Source organism: Fusarium vanettenii (genome assembly GCF_000151355.1).
Source record: "Fusarium vanettenii 77-13-4 chromosome 3 genomic scaffold NECHAsca_2_chr3_3_0, whole genome shotgun sequence".
Lineage (NCBI taxonomy): Eukaryota > Fungi > Ascomycota > Sordariomycetes > Hypocreales > Nectriaceae > Fusarium > Fusarium vanettenii.
Genome location: NW_003315880.1, coordinates 548,222 through 567,298, shown reverse-complemented (window position 1 = coordinate 567,298; position 19,077 = coordinate 548,222). Strand labels below are relative to the sequence as shown.

The window sequence follows — 19,077 nt, the reverse complement described above, 5'->3', positions numbered from 1 at the left end:
CTCCCTTCAACTCTCCTCCATCAATCCAACTCTCCCAAGTCATAGTTCTGAGCAGGAGACCAAGTCTCACCCTCCGACATGGCTCTGGTTACTGTCGCGGCGGCCACGCTGCCCAGCATCCCGCTCGACTTTCTCGGGAACAAGGAGCGCATTCTAGAGTCGATCCGGATCGCCAAGGACAAGGGTGCCACGTTGAGGACCGGTCCTGAGCTGGAGATTCCTGGTTACTGTGCTCTCGATCACCACCTCGAAGGTAGGAGCATGAGTCCTGAAACCCATGTTGAGGGTATCTCGTTAATTGATTGGTTGACTAACCACACTTGGTCCCCCGGAAATAGGCGACACCTTTTTGCACTCTTGGGAGGTGCTTGCCGACATCATTTCAGATGAGGTTTGCAAGGGAATGCTTATTGACCTTGGTGTAAGTCTGCAGTTCCTGATTGATTGTTCTGGTGTTGGCATGAGTCGATGGTTGACGTGACTCAACTCGAAATGATACTTGAAAGCAATTACTAATGTAAGGATAGCTTGGAGTGCGCCATCGCAATGTTCGATACAACTCTCGCGTGCTCTGCACGTATCGCAAGATCTTTTGCATCAGGCCAAAGACTGCCCTTGCCAATGACGGTCTGTATCGTGAGGCCCGTCATTTCACTGCCTGGAGCAAGCCGCGACAGGTCGAGACCTACTATCTCGATGGCCCTGTGCGAAAGGTGACTGGCCAGTCGTCAGTACCTATCGGTGACATGATCCTGTCTACACCGGATACTGCAGTGACTTGCGAGTCTTGCGAGGAGATGTTTGTTCCTCTGAACCCATCTACGTTCGCCGGCCTCAACGGTGCCGAGATCATTCTCAACTCTAGCGCTTCTCATGCTGAGCTCCGAAAACTGCGAACTCGACTTGAGCTTATCGCCAACTCTACCAGAAAGCTGGGTGGAATTTATGTCTATGCCAACGCGACAGGTGTTGACGGTGATGCTCGCATGATGCACGACGGAAGCAGCATGGTTATTCAGAATGGTGAAGTTTTCGCTCAAGGAAGTCAATTCTCCCTCGCATCTGTCGAGGTGACTGTGGCTACTGTCGACATCGAAAAAGTCCGCAGTTTCCGCAGCAGCATCAGCCGAAATGTTCAGGCTGCTGCACAGCCCGAGTTTCCTCGAGTCGAGTGTGACCTCGTCCTATCACGGCCTGCTGAGGAAATCTGGTTGTCCAACCGGCCAGAGATTTCTCCCGCTATCCAGCTCAAGATCCTTGATCCTATGGAGGAGATTTACATGGCCACAGCCGTTTATCTGTGGCAGTACTTGACACGAACAAACTCTCCGGGCTTCTTCTTGCCACTGTCTGGTGGTCTTGACAGCTCGAGTGTGGCGCTGTTTGTTTACGGCATGGCTCGCCTTGTCATGGTTTCGATCAAGGCTGGCGAGAACTCCACACTCGAGGCCCTGAGACGGGTTACGGGTGACAAGGAGTTTACTCCTACGACACCCCAGGAGATTGTTGGTCGCCTTCTCCACACGTGTTATATGGGAACGGTCAACTCGTCCGAGGAGACCGAAGGAAGAGCTAAGAAGCTCGCGGACGTTCTTGGTTCTTACCATTCGTCTATCAAGATCGACGAGACCGTGGCTGCCAACGAGCTCATGGTTGAGAAGGCGCTCAGCTTCAAGCCCAAGTACCAGGTTGAGGGAGGTTCTCGGGCTGAGAACCTGGCTAAGCAGAATATTCAGGCTCGCAGCCGTATGGTGATTGCTTATTCGTTGGCTCAGCTGTCAACCACTGCCAGAGATCTCCCTAGAGCTGGAGCAGCCCTTCTTGTCCTGGGATCCGGCAATGTTGATGAGGTGAGTAAAGTCGTCTATGAGGTCAAGTTTATGTTGCTAACTATATGTAGAACCTGCGTGGATACTTTACCAAATATGCAAGTCACCCGGGCTAGTCGATACATACCTTGGAACTTGACTAATGGTTTAATAGGATGCCAGCTCAGCAGATCTTGCACCTCTTGGCAGCATTTCCAAGAACGATGCCAAGGATTTCCAGCGATGGGCCCGAGCCAACTGGGACCTCCCAATTCTCACCGATTTCATCGATGCGACACCTACTGCTGAGCTCCTGCCGCTCTCTGCGGGTGTGCAGGATGATGAGTCGGAGCAAGAGATGGGTATGACGTATGAGGAGCTGTCTGTCTTTGGAGTATGTTCCCCCCCCCCTGAATATTCTAGATGCTAATAGTGTAGATCCTGAGAAAGGTTGACAAGCTTGGACCTTGGTCTGCTTACCTGCGACTCCTGAGCGACTGGAGTCACCGTCCTGGCTATGGCCCTCGACAAATTGCAGAGAAGGTGTTCAGATTCTTCAGATTTTATTGTGAGTTGATTTCCCTTGGCACCGAATTTGTGTCGCCTTCGTGACTCTGGAGACAAAACGAAAAGTTGGGCGGTAATCGTCTGGATTTTCGACCCTGTAACCCACTTTCCACATACACTGCCCCCGAGGTTGCAGAAGCCATCAGCCAAACTCGACTCTCTCTCTTGGTTACCTACTATTGTCTTATTGCCCTATGCCTTGGACCCTGCTAACAACTCGCCCCCGAACAGCCATCAACCGTCACAAATCCACAATCATAACGCCCAGCGTCCACCTCTGCCCTTACAACCCTGATGACAACCGACATGACTTGCGACCCTTCTTGTATGTGGTTGACTGGCCTTGGCAGTTTGGCAAGATTAGGGCGCATGTGGAGAAGCTGGAGGCGAATCTGGCGGAGAAGAAGGATGTAGATTAGAGTCATGGCCAAGAAGGCATGTGTACGTGAAATACTCAGCTTGGAGGCTAGATCAACTTGCAGAAGATACTTGGTCAGGATTTTAGACAACACAATCTGCTGTAATGAGACCTGTCTCGTGTTTTTGTGCATTCGCTTGTGTATCAGTAATTGGCCAGGAGTAGCTGCACGCATTTATGCTAAATGCGGGGAGTAAATACATGATGCGTCCTTCGAGGCTGATTGAGGGGGCTTGCTTTGACATCAAGGAGCACCTACACGGACGACGATCTCTGGGTACGCTGTTGGGATATACCTTGCGAACAAAGCACCTGATTGATACAAGATGGCTTTCATACGACCTTATGAGGCACGAGACTTTGATGCCATGACGCACATTGTAAGTCTTGCCTTTGTACCTCGTGGTCGTTCAATCTCACCCGTTAAAGTGCTGCGAGACTCTGCCTCCAACGCTTGACGCGTCCAAGGGGGCTTATCACTTTGCACCTCTTCTGTGGACGCACCCATACACGTACCACTCGCCATCGACGTGCCTGGTTCTGGACTCTGGTGACGGCACCGTCGTGGGTTACTGCATTGCCTGTCCAGACGTGCTCGCCCTCAAGGCCGCGTGGCCATCCTACCTCGCTACCGTCCCTCAACCAGAGATTCATCTCGACGAAGATGACGACGTCGGGAGACACCTAGCAGAACTACTCCAAGATCCAGAAGCACTGCTGACAAAGGGCTGCGAGGATCTCATCCGCCAGGGCAACCGGGCAACGCTGCACATTGACCTCCTCGACGAATGGCAGCGACGGGGCTGGGGAGGCAAGCTGATCTCGGAGGTGATGTCAAGGCTGACGGCGGCTTCCGACGGAGTAGGAGGAGTGTATGTTGGGATCGCGGGGGAGAATGACAAGGTGGTTCCCTTCTATGAGCGCATGGGGTTTCGGATCTTTGGTGAAAAGGGCCGAGAGACCATCTTGATGGTGAGGGAATTTCCCGGGGTTGGAGAACGAGATCGGGAGAGATCGGACTGAAAGCGAGAGAGTGGAGGGTTTTCGTGGTGTGGCAAAGGACGATACGACGACAGAGGTAATTTGAACTGGTGTTGTGATTGGAGCGTTTATATCGTGGGTCTTGACAGAGGCTCAAGAGTCGAGGTTCGAGGCCGAGACGGTTCAACGGAGACGGTCGAAGGGACAATAGGCACCGAGAGAGTAGAATCGTTCGAGAGAATTTATCATCTGTTGAAAGGTTTAGCGTAATTAAGATGCTCCGTAGTAAAAAAATTGCCAAGAAGGTTCAACAATACAGAACCAATGTGTCAAAAGGTTTGAAGGCTCCATCAAAGATTCGGCCTTATTGTGGGCTTTCAACAAGTCAACAAGCTTCACATAAACAAGAGAAAAAATGAACTCAGAAAAGAAGCCTTGGTTTCTTTTTCTAAATCGAGCCGTCCAAAGACCGCGGGTATCGATACTATACAATCAATCATCCGTTACGATTCATTTCCCTTTGCGTCCCATCCCAAGGCCACGTAATAAACCAGCAGTAAAAAGAAAACGCCCTATTGTCCGAATCCAAAATCCATTTGAGGACAGGCGTTGATGTCATTCTTCGGCGCCGTAGTCATACAATACAACAAGAAAATCGCGTTGCTGAAGATATGGCGAGGGTTGAAAGGTTGCTTTGACCCAAACAAGTTGGGGGTTGTGCCAACGGGGGGTGTACGCCGAACCGACTCCGAAAATTTAGGGTATCAAAATCGAATGACGGGTAAAGAGAATTCCAGGTAAAAAATTGGAGGAAGAGGTGACGACAGGGTAGAAGTTGAAAGGCTGAAAATTTCCCAGAGCGAAACCAGAATGCGCCAGTCGTACAAAGTCGTTGAGTGATGGTTGTTCGTCTTTAAGATCGAGCGAACGTGTTTAGACTCTGATCTCGAGGTGTTTTTGGTGTAATACATGATGCGAGGAGTTCGAGACATCTAGAGGCGTGTTAATGAAGGTTCTTGTGTCTGGTTGTCGACGAGGGAACGCACCAAGGAGTATGGTCAAACAGTCGAGAGCGAGCCCATTGTCGTCGCCGACAAGACTCTCCCATGAGCAATTTAGGACATGGGGCAGGCAGGGCACTGCTTGTGGCCGCAGGCGGTGCAGGTGGTGCTGATGACAATCATGCCTCCACACTGGCAGCAGTACTCGTAGGCGGGCATGTTGGTGATGGTGGTTGTTTTGGTGTTTTTGGTAAAAGTAGTGATTTTTGTGTAGGTGTAGTAGAGATGCTGTTGGCAAGTCTATAGTCAAAGTGTGATGATGAGGAAAAGGGAATCAGAAAGAAAAAAAGGAGGGAGAGAAGAGAGTTAAAATAGTCGAGAGGAAGAGAAGAACAGGATGAGGAAGAAAGGTGTGAACAAACTCAGAACTCATGCTTCGGAGGACGCCCCCCTCCCTCTGTGTTCGGATGTCATGGACGGATGGACGGATCGGATGGGGGTGGAATCCACAAGGACAAGGACAGGCTCAGCCTTTCTCCCTGAGGGAAGATCTCACGGTGCAGCTGTACCCGTCCGTCATGTAGCCTCAAACTTTAGCCTCAGGCTCTCTCTTACATGGGAATGGCTGGGGCTTTGTCTTTCCACTTACATGCTGCAACACCACCACCCTTGACACAAACGCCGAGCTGGGGGCGGGCCCCAGTTTTGGGGGGAAAGAAGCTAAGCTACTGTGAAAAGTGGGTGTGGTTCCAGGGAGGGTTTGATTGCTCGCCCACACGCAAAAGGCGCGTCTCCTACTGGCTCAGATGTTGAAGATGAAGACATATACTTTTGACAAAACGATTTTCATTCTGGGGGTGGCTTGGATGATTATTTTCCGTCTGTTGCCTTGTACAGTAATAATAAACCTTGGGGGGGCGTCTTCTCTCTCTCTTAGGGGTCCATTCTTTTTTCCTGCTGTCTGAGAGCTTTTCAGGCTTAAGCTTGTCGTTCTGCAGAACCGACGCTTTCATTTCATTTACTCCTGGGCCTTGCAGAGAAAGTCCCCATCGCCCACCCCCGGCCTCGCCTCATTTTCTTTGTTGGCGCTGCCACGACCATGCTTTGCGGCTCGGGCTAGACCCTGGGGCGTCATGGGCTAGGACCTCCCCCAGGCTTTTTTAGACGTCATCGTGGGAGTGACGACATGGGGAATGCCTGGGGGTTGAAAGGAAGAAAGACAAGGTGGCGATGCTTCTCCTGTTGAGAGACATGATGATGAGGAGGAAAAAGGCATGAGACATGAGTGACGAGCAGCGGCAGTTGGGTTTCATCAAGAGCCAATCTCTCCCGTCGATTGAATATCCATGCCCTCCAGACTCAGACCCAAGCGCTCGATTTCTCTCCAGGCAAAAGATCCGTCCCCATCCCCATCTCCTCCATGGGTTGCTTTCGGCCAATTCCATTTCCACGTTGATGGAGGCGCTAGAGACTTTTACCCTTGGCCTGTCTCAAACCTCTTGTCCAATAAATGTGCATGTAGACGTTCGCTTCCCAAATCGAGGCCCCCCTTCACCGCAACCAGTACAGTAGCTCTGGGGGAACCCACCATCAGCAACACACAGCCGAGAGTTGAACTCGGCTCTGTTTCTTTGCTTGAGCTGCTGCCCGCATCTACAGAGTGTAGCATCCCATCCGCAGCCGCACATGTGCATATGTATGTATGCACGTACTTGGTCCAAGAAGAACGCCAACAAGACGCCCCCCGACCCACGCGGAAGGAACTCCATCTCTTCCGAAAACGACTACGACTCGAAGAGTGATGCTGCCTACTTTCTCGCCTCGAACAAACCCCGTCATCATCGTCAGCCCGTCCGCCCGCTCTCTGACAAGATCGTCAGAACAAGACATCCAGAGGGTCCCCTCCCTTTCCCAGGATGTTTGCGGGGTAAAACAGCACCAAGCCCAGTCACAGAAAGTCAAACCACCACGAGTCCAATGCCGAGGGTCAGAGACGGCCGTCACTTTTTCTTGTCTGGCGCCATTAGATTGGATTGGTCCATCTGCCGATCTAACCCCCTTACTCACCCCGGATTTTCGCCTCCTTGATCTCCCGAAGAGAAGGAGTCTGAAATTAAACAAAATCACACACCCCTTCATGTTCTCAATGCCCAAAAGCTGTGTCTCGCTTGTGCATTCCTCCTCGTGTGTGGGATTTACTCCCCTTCTGCCTTGGATCTCTCCCCCATGGCTGGCTGCGCAACTAACGCTACGTGCGTGAAGGGGCCTCACTAGCGGGAACGGGATGACGCATTGCTGTCGGTAATAGCAAGACAAGGACTGCACAGGAGCTCAGTCGGGCGACGAATCGGATGCCGCGAGAGGCGCAACGGCCTGCGTCTGGCGCCTGCGGCCATCCCTAGGGTCCTTGCTAGGGTCCCTTTGCGATGGGCCGGCGCAACGCTGATCTGGGCTTTGTGTGCTCTGGACCACCCCGGGCGAGGACAGACATGTGCTAGCACGAAGCCCCCCGCGCCACCGGGCATCGAGTTCCACCAAGCCAAGGCCAGTCCATTATGAAACAGTATGGGGTAAAAGTGTAGAATTCGATATCTCTCGCCTGTCACCATCGAGCATTTACAAAAAAATGCTGCAGGGGGTCCGTCCAAGGTTATGATGGTTGCTCGGAGTTATTTGCGCAACAACCCCATTGATTCTCATGGGTTCTGTTGGTTCTCTGCAGTAACGTCGGTCTTTCGGGCGAGTAGAAGCGAACCGAGCTCGGCGAAACACGCTCAAGGCAATGGCGGCAAAAGAGGCATTTTGTCGTGGCTGAATCTGTGGTGATGGCTGTTGGTCGTGGTGGTGAGGGTTTGGGTTTCACATGCGCTGTTGGTGCCGTTGTTGCACGTGGAGGCTAGGATACTTTTCGTTGGTTGATTTCAACGCCGACTGGTCCGAATAATGAGCATAGGAAAAGAAAACATCACCAGTTTTATGGGTTTGGTGTTGTTAATGGCTCATTGCTCTGCTCTGGTGTTGCGAGAATATGTGCCCATTTGCTTCTCTTCATTAATCCAGGTTTATTACCGCGTAGGTCGGCTAGATTAACCTTGTATTTTTTGTGTCACCAAGAAATCCCCAATGCAACCGCAGCTCCGTCCTGCCCTTGCCCTGTCAATGCAGCAACTCCTTGAACGCCCCAACTCCAGTTTTTTTTTCCACCAGGCCCCCATGCGCCGCCTCAATATTCGCAAACTTGCATCTCACTCCTAATGAAGCCCCCCAGGTCTCACTTCTTGCAGGTCCGCGAAATCCCGATCGTTTTCCTTTCCTCCGCTCATCGGAGCCCCCGTTGAAAGTCCGTCAAAGTCAAGTGTCAATGGTCATACATGCCGAATCTGCTGTTGAATCTGCTGCCTGCAGCTCGCCCCTGAGGAGCCTCCACTATCTGGAACTCGCCGGCAGTGTCGAACGCGTACGAGGGCATTGGCTGGTTAGCGATGACGGTGTATGACGGCCCGTGGGCCTGCGAACGCTGGAAGATGCTGGTGTCGTTCGACACGGGGACGATTGTTCGTTGGATCTCTTGGCGGACGACCTCACGGACCGTGGAGGGGAAGTCGACAAGTGCTCGACCCTGCTCGCGGAGGGCTCGACTGTGTTCTGCAAGTGTTTGGTTGTGCTTCCCTTGCTGTTCGGTGATGGCAGAGACCAGCTTCATGACGGCCTCTCTTGGAGGAGGTGAAGTCTGGGTTCCGAAGCTGCGGGAACTGATTATTGGCAGACGTGCAGCTACAGCCTCATCAATTCTGGCTACTTGGGCTGCGAGGGCCTCGTGTTCGGCCTTGGAAACCGTTCGCTTGGGCGGGTGCTCGGCTGGGGGGTCATCGGCTGGTCTCTTCACCCCCTGAGCAGCCGTGGAGGAGGCACGAGGCGCGATTTGGTCGAATTCGATTGAAGGTAGGATAGTCTCCTGCTTGACCTTGGGTGCCTTTGGGGATGTACGAAGCGTCTCTGGCGAGCCTTGTTCGGTCGAGGCTCGTTCCCCCTTCAACTTCCTGGTCGCCCAAACTCGCAGGCCGTGTTCAACAAGCGACGTGCGGAATTTGGAGGGTGCGTTGCTCGAGTAGCAATCAAAGATGGCCAAGACGGCGATGGCGTCCTCAAGGTCAGGACGGGCATCCTTGTTGGTCATGGCTAGCCAACCGATGAAGTTCCTGATGAAGCCACTCTCCCTCCACCTCCTTGGATCCCTGATTTTGCTCGATTTGATCTTGGCGATGACCTTTGCGTATACTTCGGGGTGTTTCTTGGCCTCTGGAAGGATGAAACGGATCATGCGCCGTTCCTCGTCGCGCAATGCCTTGAGGACGTCGGCCGCGGTCGAAGCCTTTGAAGAGGTCTTGGGGGCCTTGGGGGGCGAGTCGTTGTGGTCGGCCTCGGCCGTGTCAGACGGTTCGGAGGACATCGTGCGAAGGAGCTGTGATGTGGATAAAGGAAAGGATGAAGGGTTGAAGAAGAGATGAGGAGGTTGAACAAGTGAGAGATTTGCTTATATACTACGGGTTGTGGTTCCAGTGAATCACTGTCAAAGGCTTCAAGCTGTCTCCTTCCTCCTTCCTGTGAACACTCGAGCGAGCGTTCAAGCGCGCGAGACGCCCCAACCGCAACCTCGGCGGCCTTGTTAGGCGCTGTCCAACCCGTCTCCTCCTCAATCTGATCTAAGGCTCGTACCATTCATCCTAAATACCGACGAGTTGATCCTAAGAATCCAAGGGTCTTATACAAAGCCTAATCATAAAAGAATCTAAATCAGATGGTAATATTTGATGATGCTCAGGAACGTTTGGATCCACGCACGCACGCCTGATCGGCGGGTGGGTTAGGGTAGCGTTGGGTATAAGGCACGCCAAGAGCAACATGATCTGATGCATCAGAAACATACCATCTTGGCTCGAGGTGAGCCACCAGTTGAATTATGCCAATGCATGTATTCTCGATTGTTTCTTGGTCATGTGTAGTAGCATGAGGCCACAAGTGGTGTCAAGGCTGCAGCAGATCGCGGGGTGAGGCGACGAACCTTGGGATATAAAAGTGCAGTATCCTGTCGGTTCACCACCAGATATGAATGTTCTTTGTTCTTTATTGAGTATTATTGAACATATCATCTTGCTTATTTACATCACATTGTTTTGTATAAACTTTCACCTGAAAAGGTTGATTCCAAGTACACTTTGCGATACCTCGCCCGTCGACGACCTCCGCCATCACCCGCCAAATTACCCAACATGGCCCGTACCATTAGACTGATCGAGCCGCCAGGCAAACATCGGCCTGGCACTGCGTCTGCCTCCTTGACCCGCCGAGGAAGCGCACAACGGCCACCGCAAGCCACCCCGCCTCAGTTTGTATGAACCACCACCGACCTTGACCTTGCAAAAAAAAATCTCCCCCGAGGCTCTACTTAACTCGACTCTTTTTTTGAGCTTGCTCTACAGTCACAAAGTCACGGATCCCCAACGAACTCTCTAGGCGGTCTGTACAGCAAGAATCTTCTAGGCTTTCCCGCCCTGCTCTTAGCTCTGCATCCGCGCTCAGAACTCAAGAAAAACAACACCACGACTCATTTTCTCAAAAACAACACGCTCCCGAAGCCTTTTGTTTACCCAAGTCGACGACGGCGACCTCATTTCTTATCTGGCTGTCTACCAAAGCACTTGCTACGACTCCTATTCAAGATGTCTTCCTCCACTCGTCAGGTCCGCGGGCTCAACATTCACCCCGACCACAACAATCAGTTCTTCTTCCGCCGCGCCAACGAGGGTGCTGTTGTTCTTACTTACACCATCCCTCGCCGACACAAGTCGCGCCGTGATTTGGATGACAGCATCATGAAGATCATTACCCTCCTCGCCCAAGTTCGCAAGGAGATGACCATCCTGGCCTCCGAAGGACCCCTGGGCACCGACGCACTCGGTGACCTCGTTGAGGAAGCCCGCCTCATGGTTCATGGGGCAGTTTTTGTTATCAACAGATTCTACCATGACCGCGAGGAAGGCCTCCGTACCGCTCGCCAGCGCGAGTATGCCCTGCTCCGCCAGCAAGGCTACGGTTGTATTCTCTACCGTGTCCACCACGCCTTGATCACCATTCGGCGTGATTTCCAATTCCATTACCAGCAATTCATTGCCAGCCGAGATTCTAGAATCTCTAAGCTCCACGACGCCCTCCACAAGGTTGAGGTTCAGAAGCTTGCCCTGATCGCTCAGGGTGGCACTACCCCTTACTAGGAGTAGGGGACTGCCTCACTACGGCATCACTGCAGGAAATCTGTCACTTTTTGTTTTCGGCCATGTTTTTCGACACGAGGGACGATATTATGCGACACCACAAGGGTTGATCTGACTACTAGGTCCTCGAGGGGGGAAGGATTTATCGGTTTCTGTTGATTTTCGGTATGGCAATGGCATGGTACTGGAGTTTGGGGGCATATGGAACCATCTGAGCATTTCGCTGCGGAGTTGGGGACTACAAATACCCGGAGTTTGGAGGATTGATTAATGGACATGGAAGGGAAAGGCAGTGAATGGACGATTTGTCGTCTTTGATTTGTATCTAGTGCAGTGTTCACTGGTCCTTGGTTCCCAGCGGTGAACATGGTTCCTACGACATTGTCCTCTTTCACGAACATTCAAGGGCTTTACATTTTGCAATCTTCCCAACTCGTGCTACTTGATCTTCTCGTAATGTGTGGCCTGACATGTTCGTGGTTGGGGCTTGCGACGTTGATGCTTTCTTGGTTGCTGGGTCGTCACAGATAACGGTTGAGGCTCAAACCTTGTCCCGGAGACATGTCAACTTTAATCATGTCCCTGGTTCACAGGAGGAATGACAGTGCTGTCAAAATTCTCGTGGGAAACTTTAACCTGGAAAAAAATCTGACTCATTTGGAGCACGCGTTCAGGCGGGTTGGCGCGCTGATGCGTAGGTCGTGAGGTTACCTACGTCACTAGCCATCACCACAGTAACGCTGAGGCAGCCGTAGGGTCAGAGCTTGATTCGAGAAACTTCCTCAGGTATGAAAGCTGTAGGGCTTCAACCCTATGTGCTGTTGGCTTGTAAAAGGATCTATCAAGACTATCACCGACGGTTTACCACGCACTGCTTCGAAATTCAAGGACTTGAGATGTCGTCGTTAGATAACCATAGATAAGATAAGATGTGTCTTGGCAGGTCGGGATAGTCCGTCCCTGATCCTAGTCCAAACTATCTGCTCCCAATGCAAAGGGGGACTCCTATTCGCCATCCACAGACCAAATATGACAGGAGGGCGGGCTGAAACCCGCCAAGGGTGATTAAGCATTCAGCTCTAATCCATTGTGCGAATGGCATCCCGGACGCCTCCACATTCCTCTCCACCGCATCCCTGTTGATCGAGCTGGGGAGCAAGCACCCTGCATCCGCTAAGCCCCCCAGACCAACGACACGAAATGCAGGTGCCGTCTCATGATGCTGACCACTGGCTGCGGGGGTGTGATGAGGGGATGTGGCTCACGGCTGTCACAAACGTTGGGTGACTGAGCTTGCGTTTGTTCCTGTGGGCTTTGCGCGTCCCTGAGATCGAGCACAACCTTTCGCGACACACGCGTCTCATTCACAAAGCCGAATACTTACTCGTTATCAAATCATCACGCGATGGACCGCGCCAGGCTTGCAGAGAATGGCATCTTTATCGAGGACGGCGATGGAGGCTGCGAGCTGCTCCCTCCCCACGTCGAGTCTCTCCAAGACGCGCTGCTCGACTTCAGAAGGACTATCCCAGACAAGTTTGGATTCAGCGAAGAAGAAATTCTCAAGCTTCTCAATGAGGACGGTACCAATGCGCGCGACGACATCCCCGGCGATGATAACGACGAGATCTCGGATGAGTTGGAGTTTTGCGCCGGCATCAGGGAGTTGACGAATCACCTTGGCGAGTCGAGCCAGATTTGGACTGATGGGTATGGAGAGGATGATTGGAAGATGCAATTTGAACAATTGTTTCTTGATACTTTGGTGGATGACGCCCAAGTTTGCGACGGACACACGAGGCAGTGAGTATGGGGTGCCCTGGTACGAGAGACGTGTTTTACTGACTGTTGCAGAACAGCACGCGCAAAGTTCTACTACGACTCGTTTCAGGGGTAAGATATGATGTTGATCTCGCTTGTGTGCTTGGATGCTGACGACCTATGCCAGGGCACGGGATCGGCCATGGACGTTATTTGGACCAGACGGCTCTGAAAGAAAGCAAGGCGATCTGCCAGAACCGAAGCCAGGATGGGTTGCACACTTCCCCGTCTACGTGATCTCACCGGCAGAATACAACCATCAACATAGCGGTCTCCAGCAATTTGCCTCTAGTCACTCAATCGTCGACAACTTTTCTCAAGTAACTCTCGAACATCTTGCTGGCCACGGACTGCAGCCAAGTGCTACGGGAGTCACCGAGACTGGACGAAGGGGGGCAGCATTGTCCTCAGAGTATGTGTTCTTCCCGTGGCTGATTGTCGAGTACATGAAAGACGAGTACAAGGGCAATGAAGAGCTTTGCTATGGCCACGCAGCCAATGCTGGCGCGGCTGCACTGAAAATGCTCAAGGATTTGTCTAGGCATGATCTCCAGTCTCTTGGGGACATCCCGCCTGTGGTGACAATCACAGTCAGGCGTGATTTGGTTCGTGTCTGGATCATGCATTCCGAATCTTCTAAAGGCACTTGTGTAAGTAGGACTGGCTCATGGCTTTCAAGTTACTAACACGTATCCGTCATGTAGGAGATGCAAGTAATCTGGAGGGGCTCCTTAACCCGCATGGTGGACATCCTCGAGCTGAGGGCAATTCTCGACAACTGCGAAACCTGGGCGACTCGAGTGTTACGACCATGGATATCTAGGCAGATTGACCTCTGGAAACAGCAATGCCCAGATGATTGCCCCAGACCATTCGACGCCTCTCTTAGACGCCGAGCTGCGCAGTCTAGAGACTCGAGTAATCGCCCCGCAAGCGACAAGGACGCCCTCGACAAAGAACCGAAAAAGAATGAGAACAAAGACGTGGACTTGAGACAGATGATAAGGGAAGAACATGATTGGCTATTACAACAACTGTTAAAGGACCCAGTTGAGACAAAGAGACCGACCCGATCGATAGCTACGCAGACGGGCCCCGAGGACAAGACACATCCCCTAGAGAAGTCAGCCGTGCGGCCAATGGCCTTGAATCCCAGGAGCCCCTTTCCTCCGAGGAAGATTTTGGATCCTAAGCCACGGCTTACCAAGACAAACACCCCTTCTGGGCCTTCACTATCTTCCGACAAGGGGGAATTTGCACCGACGAGCACTCAACAAGAAAAGCATGACAGACAACGACAGGTCAGTAGCGTCGAGATTTTCAAGAATAGGAAGTTAGTATATGGTGCAAATCGTATAGTTCCCATCAAGCTGCCTGATGTCTCGTCAGAGGAGATTTTGGCGAAGAAGCCTTGGCTAGGGGCAATGAAGAGATTTGGAGTCGAGAAGCAGACCGAGATGGCGTTGACACAGAAGAGACAAGAGAAGAAAGATGAAGTGGAGGAGAATAAAGTTGAGAAGGACAAGGCTAAGGAGCAAGACGACAACGGAACTCGGGACAAGGATAACAAGACCGAGGGGGATGAAACCAAGGCCAAGAGTGATGACAACAAAAACAACAATGGGAGTGACGATAAGGGGGATGACGAAGAGGAGAGCAAAGAAAAAGAACCAACATCATCGCTGAAAGAAGGAACAGAAGTAAGTACAACAAGTCTCTCGCGCAGAGAAGAAGAAATATGGCTGACATTAATTAGGAGGTCGATGCTGGCTCGACTCCCACGGCCGATGACAAAGGAGATCCAGCAATAGACATAGCTAAAGCTATACCGATTCCGGAGGGAAAAGACGCGATAGGGGGTTCAAACCCCGAGCCCCTAACCTCTTCAAAGGATTATTCTACAAACACCACAGAGACGACCGAGAACGAGAGATCCGGCGAGATTGCCAAGAAAGAGAACCCCAAAGAGACTATCGAGATCGAGCCAACCGAGACAAATCCCAAGAACTCTGACGACATTATCGAGAAAGCCAATTCCGAGAAGAGGGTGGAGAAAGAAGAGAAAACAGATCCCGAGAAGACTATGGAGAAAGAGAAACTTGACGAGATCATCAAGAAGTGGATCGCCGAGGACAGTCCCAACGATGAGATCCCCAAGGAGACTATCGAGAAACAATACTTTGGCGAGAGTGTGGCTGGGGAGAGCAGCGACCCCAAACCTAGGAGAGTGCGAGTCCCGCTTCCAGAACTGGCACCCGAGCCGGGAAAAGAAGTTCCTGGGCAGTTGTATTGGCGCGACCTTTTTGACCAGTGGAGAGAAAATGACAATCACATGGGGTTGAATCAATCCGCTATCAAGCAAGATACACCTCCCAGAGATGGACCGGCCGAACCCCCTCGAGAAGAGACACCGAATCCCTCTCAAACAGTCAAAAGCAAGTTATCTCCTCCCAGAGAGACGAAGCCATCTACCGTCTTCGACGCGACACAATGGACTAATATAGAGTTTGCGTTTGGCTCCTCGGGCGCTTCGAATGAGCCGCCTTTTACGTTCAAGATGGAGATGGAGGGCAGTGCTGAGGATCCAAGGAACTCTTCAATGCCTAGAACTCAGGCGAAGGATAACAAACTCTTCGACTGGCCTAAAGAAGATGGCGATGACGACGGGCCCGCGCTTTCAGAGAATCCCCGACCAGTTAAGCAGATTAAGGGGAGTGGGAGTTTGACACGGACAGGAGAGGGACGATAATAGGCGGAGGAGAGTCTGAGTTCCTCAAGGCCCCTGAGACCAACACAGGATTAAATCCTGGCGTAGGAAACAAGAACACACTCCAGAGGCCGTGGTGGACCAGTGTTGAGTCGTTCAAAGGCGAGTGACAAGGCTTTCTAGTCAAGGCAAGATGGCGCTTCAGGGGGAGGCCCGTCTAGAAGCAAAGATGATGGTTGAACCTAGAGCGTCATCCAAGTACCAGCATAGAATTCTTTTCTTTGGGACTTTTACGCCTTGTTCGATAGTCAGAATGAAGATGAAGCCTGACCTTCCAATCATCATCTCATCCGCGAAAAGCCGGGTTGTCAGGGGCAAAATGTCCCTCTCAAGTTTGAGCTTCCGGATACCGGCGAGAAACAATCCAGGGCACTGGGGCGAATATTGAAGTTGAAGGATTTTCGAAGCCAATGCTGTCAACTGCAGTTCCGGGACGTTAACATGAATGTCTGCGCTAACTGAATTCTCCCAAGCCCGACCTGGTGATGTCAACGACGGGCCACGCGACCCCCGAAGGATTCGCTCACAGTATCGAGAAGAGTCGAAATAATCCATTAACCAACATCTTCTGTTAATCTGTACACATTTGTTAGTACGCAAACCCGACATCCAAAGGCTGCGAGTTGTTGGTTAGTCCTGATGGCACGGATGTAGTGGAAGCAACGCTGCCATGACAGAATAGGCAAGTATTTGGACCAGCTCTTATCTACCAGAGGCTGAAAGACACTGCCGTCCAGTCGTTCGCATGCTCTCTATTTAACATGAACCACCCAAACTACCGGCATCCGGCACTGTCCACGATGGAAGAGGGGGAGTCTCGAGAAATTGCGTCTTGGCTGCCTCTTACGGTCTAGCGTCCTCCGGCATCCGCTCCGCCCGGTTCCGGCCATGGGCCATTACAAGGAGCGCTGAGCCCAGCAACGTACGCACTACAACTCCCCTCCTGGGCCATCAGACACACTTTATTACTTACCTTTACTAGGAAACTTGCTCATCAATCGTTCGACTGATGAGTATGCGCCCCCTGTTGGTCAATAATTGTGGTTTCTGGCCCCTTGCTGCCGAATCCGCTGGCCCCTAGGCGATTGCTTGCTTGATGCTTATACGCCGACCCCTTGCTTGCTTCGGTCGTCTGGATCCCCTCAGTTGCTTCTGTCCTTTCCCATCCCTCTACAGCGCCCCATGGCTCCCGGAGGCAGTAAAAAGGGCAAAAACGTACGATCCGGACCCGTTGCCGACAAGCCGTGCCACAACTGTCGCCGGCGACGGCTTCGCTGTGACCGTCTGGTCCCACACTGCGCCAAGTGCGAGGCCAAGGGAGTCGAGTGCCTTGGGTACGGGCAGCTCTTTCAGTGGACGGGCGCCGTTGCGTCTCGGGGTAAGCTCGCCGGCCAGCAGTCGAGCGCCGCCCTGTATACCCCGGTGAGGGGTGCGGCAGCCCGCTCGAGAGCCTCAATATCTTCCGTCTCGTCCATCTCCTCTGCCTCTCCTGCGTCTTCATCTGCCTCCTCCGCCTCGTCGTCCGCCGCCTCGCCGTCCATCCCGCCGTCATCGCCGGCTGCCTACGTTGCTCCGAGTCTTCCTGAAGTCAGAGAGGTTGAGGAGCTGACTTCAGACAACTCGGACACGCCAGATGTCGAGTCCGAGTTTGACTTTTCTCATGACCATGCAACCCCCGTAGCGAGCTGTGACACACAGCTCGTCTGTACCACGAATGCCCTGGCTTCGGAGGCGTCGACGTCGACGCCTTGGGTGCTTGTCGATCCGCTCTACCAAGACATCACGAGCAACCACAGGCAGTATCTCGCTTATTGTGCGCAACCCTTGGCCCCCCTCTTTGAAAATGAGAGACAATAAGTGATCAACAGAGACATGGCTGACCAGCTCTCGCAGTCGATGCGCGGCTCAGTCGAGACTTTGTAGCCTACGACGTGCCCGACAACCCGTTTCGAAACCTCCTCAAATTCACTCAGGCCCACCCTCTCCTCCGTCAAGTCATCATCGCCGCCTCGGCGACGCACATGTACAACCGCTCTCGGCCCTGGCTGGCCCCGGACTCTCTCGACAGGGGCTTGGGTCCCAGGAACCTCCTCATGGACGCCCTTGAAGCCAAGCACCAGGTGTTGCGCATGCTGCCGTCGGCCCTGCAGAGCATCGAGTCCATCGGAGGGGACATTGTGCTCGCCGCCATCTTGTTCCTCATTAACGTTGAGCTGATCGAGTCTGGCAAGCACAACTGGAAGGCTCACTTTGACGGTGCTGGGAGGATCATGAAACTGCTGGGACCAGTATCGGATGTTGACGAGAGTCTGAGAGATTATATCGTGTCCGACTGCTTCATGTGCGTCATAAATCTTGCTCTAACTGACTCAATGGGCTGACAATCAGTAGCTACTATATCCTAGAGTCCACATTCCGGCCAACGCCAACGGACTCACACTCGTACTTTCAGTCATGTCAGGCGTTGGACATTCTTGGAAAGACGACTAACAGTTACTACTGCTGTCCACCTCAGCTCCTCGAAATCATGCTGATAGCTTCTCGACTCTCTAATACGAGACACGACGATCTTGTCTCGGCTGATATGGTGACGGCGGCTGGAGCAGCCCTTTTGGATCGAGCTCAGAACTTTGACGTGCTCCCCTGGGCACGACAAGTCAACAACATCCCCTCTACCGAGCCGGATCCAGTCTTGAGTCGATTCCGAGTAGCGTCAGCTCATCGCCTGGCAGTGTGCCTTTACATCCTCCACGCAATACCGTCCATGCAAGCCTGGGTTGGCGAAGAACTAGCCGACACCATCTTTGACGAGCTCCATCAGACGCTGGGTACGATACCCGACGACGATACCAACTTTAAAGCCACGACGTGGGTGACTTTTGTGTTTGGAGCGTGCGCCAAGACGCCCGAGATGAAGGAATGGGTCACGGTTCAGATCAAGAAGTTGATGCTCGAGTCTCCTTGGGGATTCCTCTACGCGGCGAGGGATGCCTTACAGATGCTATGGGGAGTTCAGGCTGATGGTACACAGACGAAGAGCTGGGTCCAGACGTTGAGGGATCTCCACATGGATTTCTTGATTGTCTGATCATATGGCTTGGTGAAGGCTATTGGGGATGATCTGTCTTGTGAGCATTGAAACTCACTTTGCAAGCAATTTGCCACCTTCTATTGGTGGTTAACGACGTTATTATACCCTGGCGATGGATTGGCGTGGGTAAGGTTTGGAGGAGTACGGTTTTGCCTTGATCGGTCTTGGGAGCTTGATTTGAGGAATGGCTATGAGTTGCATTCTTGAGAATGCATGGTTAACCAAGTGTACAATAAGTTGAACGAATAATGAAACTACTTGAACAATGCAGCAATTTTGATATACAGGTTAGCCATAATCCCCTCGTGTGATCAAGACTCGATGCCATGGCTCCTGGCGTGAGCCTGGATC

At 52.3% G+C, this 19,077-nt stretch overlaps 6 protein-coding genes across 6 annotated transcripts; 5 read left to right on the top strand and 1 right to left on the bottom strand.

The window, feature by feature from the left end:
* Positions 1 to 77: 77 nt before the first annotated feature.
* On the top strand, positions 78 to 2,924 carry NECHADRAFT_99513 (uncharacterized protein). The gene is made up of 7 exons (XM_003052902.1): positions 78 to 253; positions 339 to 421; positions 528 to 1,850; positions 1,901 to 1,927; positions 1,984 to 2,202; positions 2,247 to 2,376; positions 2,607 to 2,924. The coding sequence occupies exons 1-7, from the start codon at positions 79 to 81 to the stop codon at positions 2,792 to 2,794; spliced, it is 2,145 nt and encodes a 714-aa protein (XP_003052948.1). The 5' UTR covers position 78; the 3' UTR covers positions 2,795 to 2,924.
* Positions 2,925 to 3,119: 195 nt separating this feature from the next.
* Positions 3,120 to 3,816, top strand: NECHADRAFT_77478 (uncharacterized protein; the record flags this gene model as incomplete). The annotated part of the gene is made up of 2 exons (XM_003052901.1): positions 3,120 to 3,173; positions 3,223 to 3,816. The coding sequence occupies 2 exons, from the start codon at positions 3,120 to 3,122 to the stop codon at positions 3,814 to 3,816; spliced, it is 648 nt and encodes a 215-aa protein (XP_003052947.1).
* Positions 3,817 to 8,133: 4,317 nt separating this feature from the next.
* Positions 8,134 to 9,225, bottom strand: NECHADRAFT_77477 (uncharacterized protein; the record flags this gene model as incomplete). The annotated part of the gene is made up of 1 exon (XM_003052428.1): positions 8,134 to 9,225. One exon carries the CDS (start codon positions 9,223 to 9,225, stop codon positions 8,134 to 8,136), a length of 1,092 nt encoding a protein of 363 aa, XP_003052474.1.
* Positions 9,226 to 10,045: 820 nt separating this feature from the next.
* On the top strand, positions 10,046 to 11,047 carry NECHADRAFT_77476 (uncharacterized protein; the record flags this gene model as incomplete). The annotated part of the gene is made up of 2 exons (XM_003052900.1): positions 10,046 to 10,165; positions 10,256 to 11,047. 2 exons carry the CDS (start codon positions 10,046 to 10,048, stop codon positions 11,045 to 11,047), a joined length of 912 nt encoding a protein of 303 aa, XP_003052946.1.
* A 1,405-nt stretch (positions 11,048 to 12,452) lies between these two features.
* NECHADRAFT_77475 (uncharacterized protein) lies at positions 12,453 to 15,617 on the top strand (the record flags this gene model as incomplete). The annotated part of the gene is made up of 5 exons (XM_003052899.1): positions 12,453 to 12,850; positions 12,902 to 12,940; positions 12,996 to 13,518; positions 13,573 to 14,568; positions 14,625 to 15,617. The coding sequence occupies 5 exons, from the start codon at positions 12,453 to 12,455 to the stop codon at positions 15,615 to 15,617; spliced, it is 2,949 nt and encodes a 982-aa protein (XP_003052945.1).
* A 690-nt stretch (positions 15,618 to 16,307) lies between these two features.
* On the top strand, positions 16,308 to 18,995 carry NECHADRAFT_103657 (uncharacterized protein). The gene is made up of 3 exons (XM_003052898.1): positions 16,308 to 17,448; positions 17,529 to 17,976; positions 18,027 to 18,995. Exons 1-3 carry the CDS (start codon positions 16,818 to 16,820, stop codon positions 18,721 to 18,723), a joined length of 1,776 nt encoding a protein of 591 aa, XP_003052944.1. The 5' UTR covers positions 16,308 to 16,817; the 3' UTR covers positions 18,724 to 18,995.
* The last annotated feature ends 82 nt before the right edge of the window (positions 18,996 to 19,077 follow it).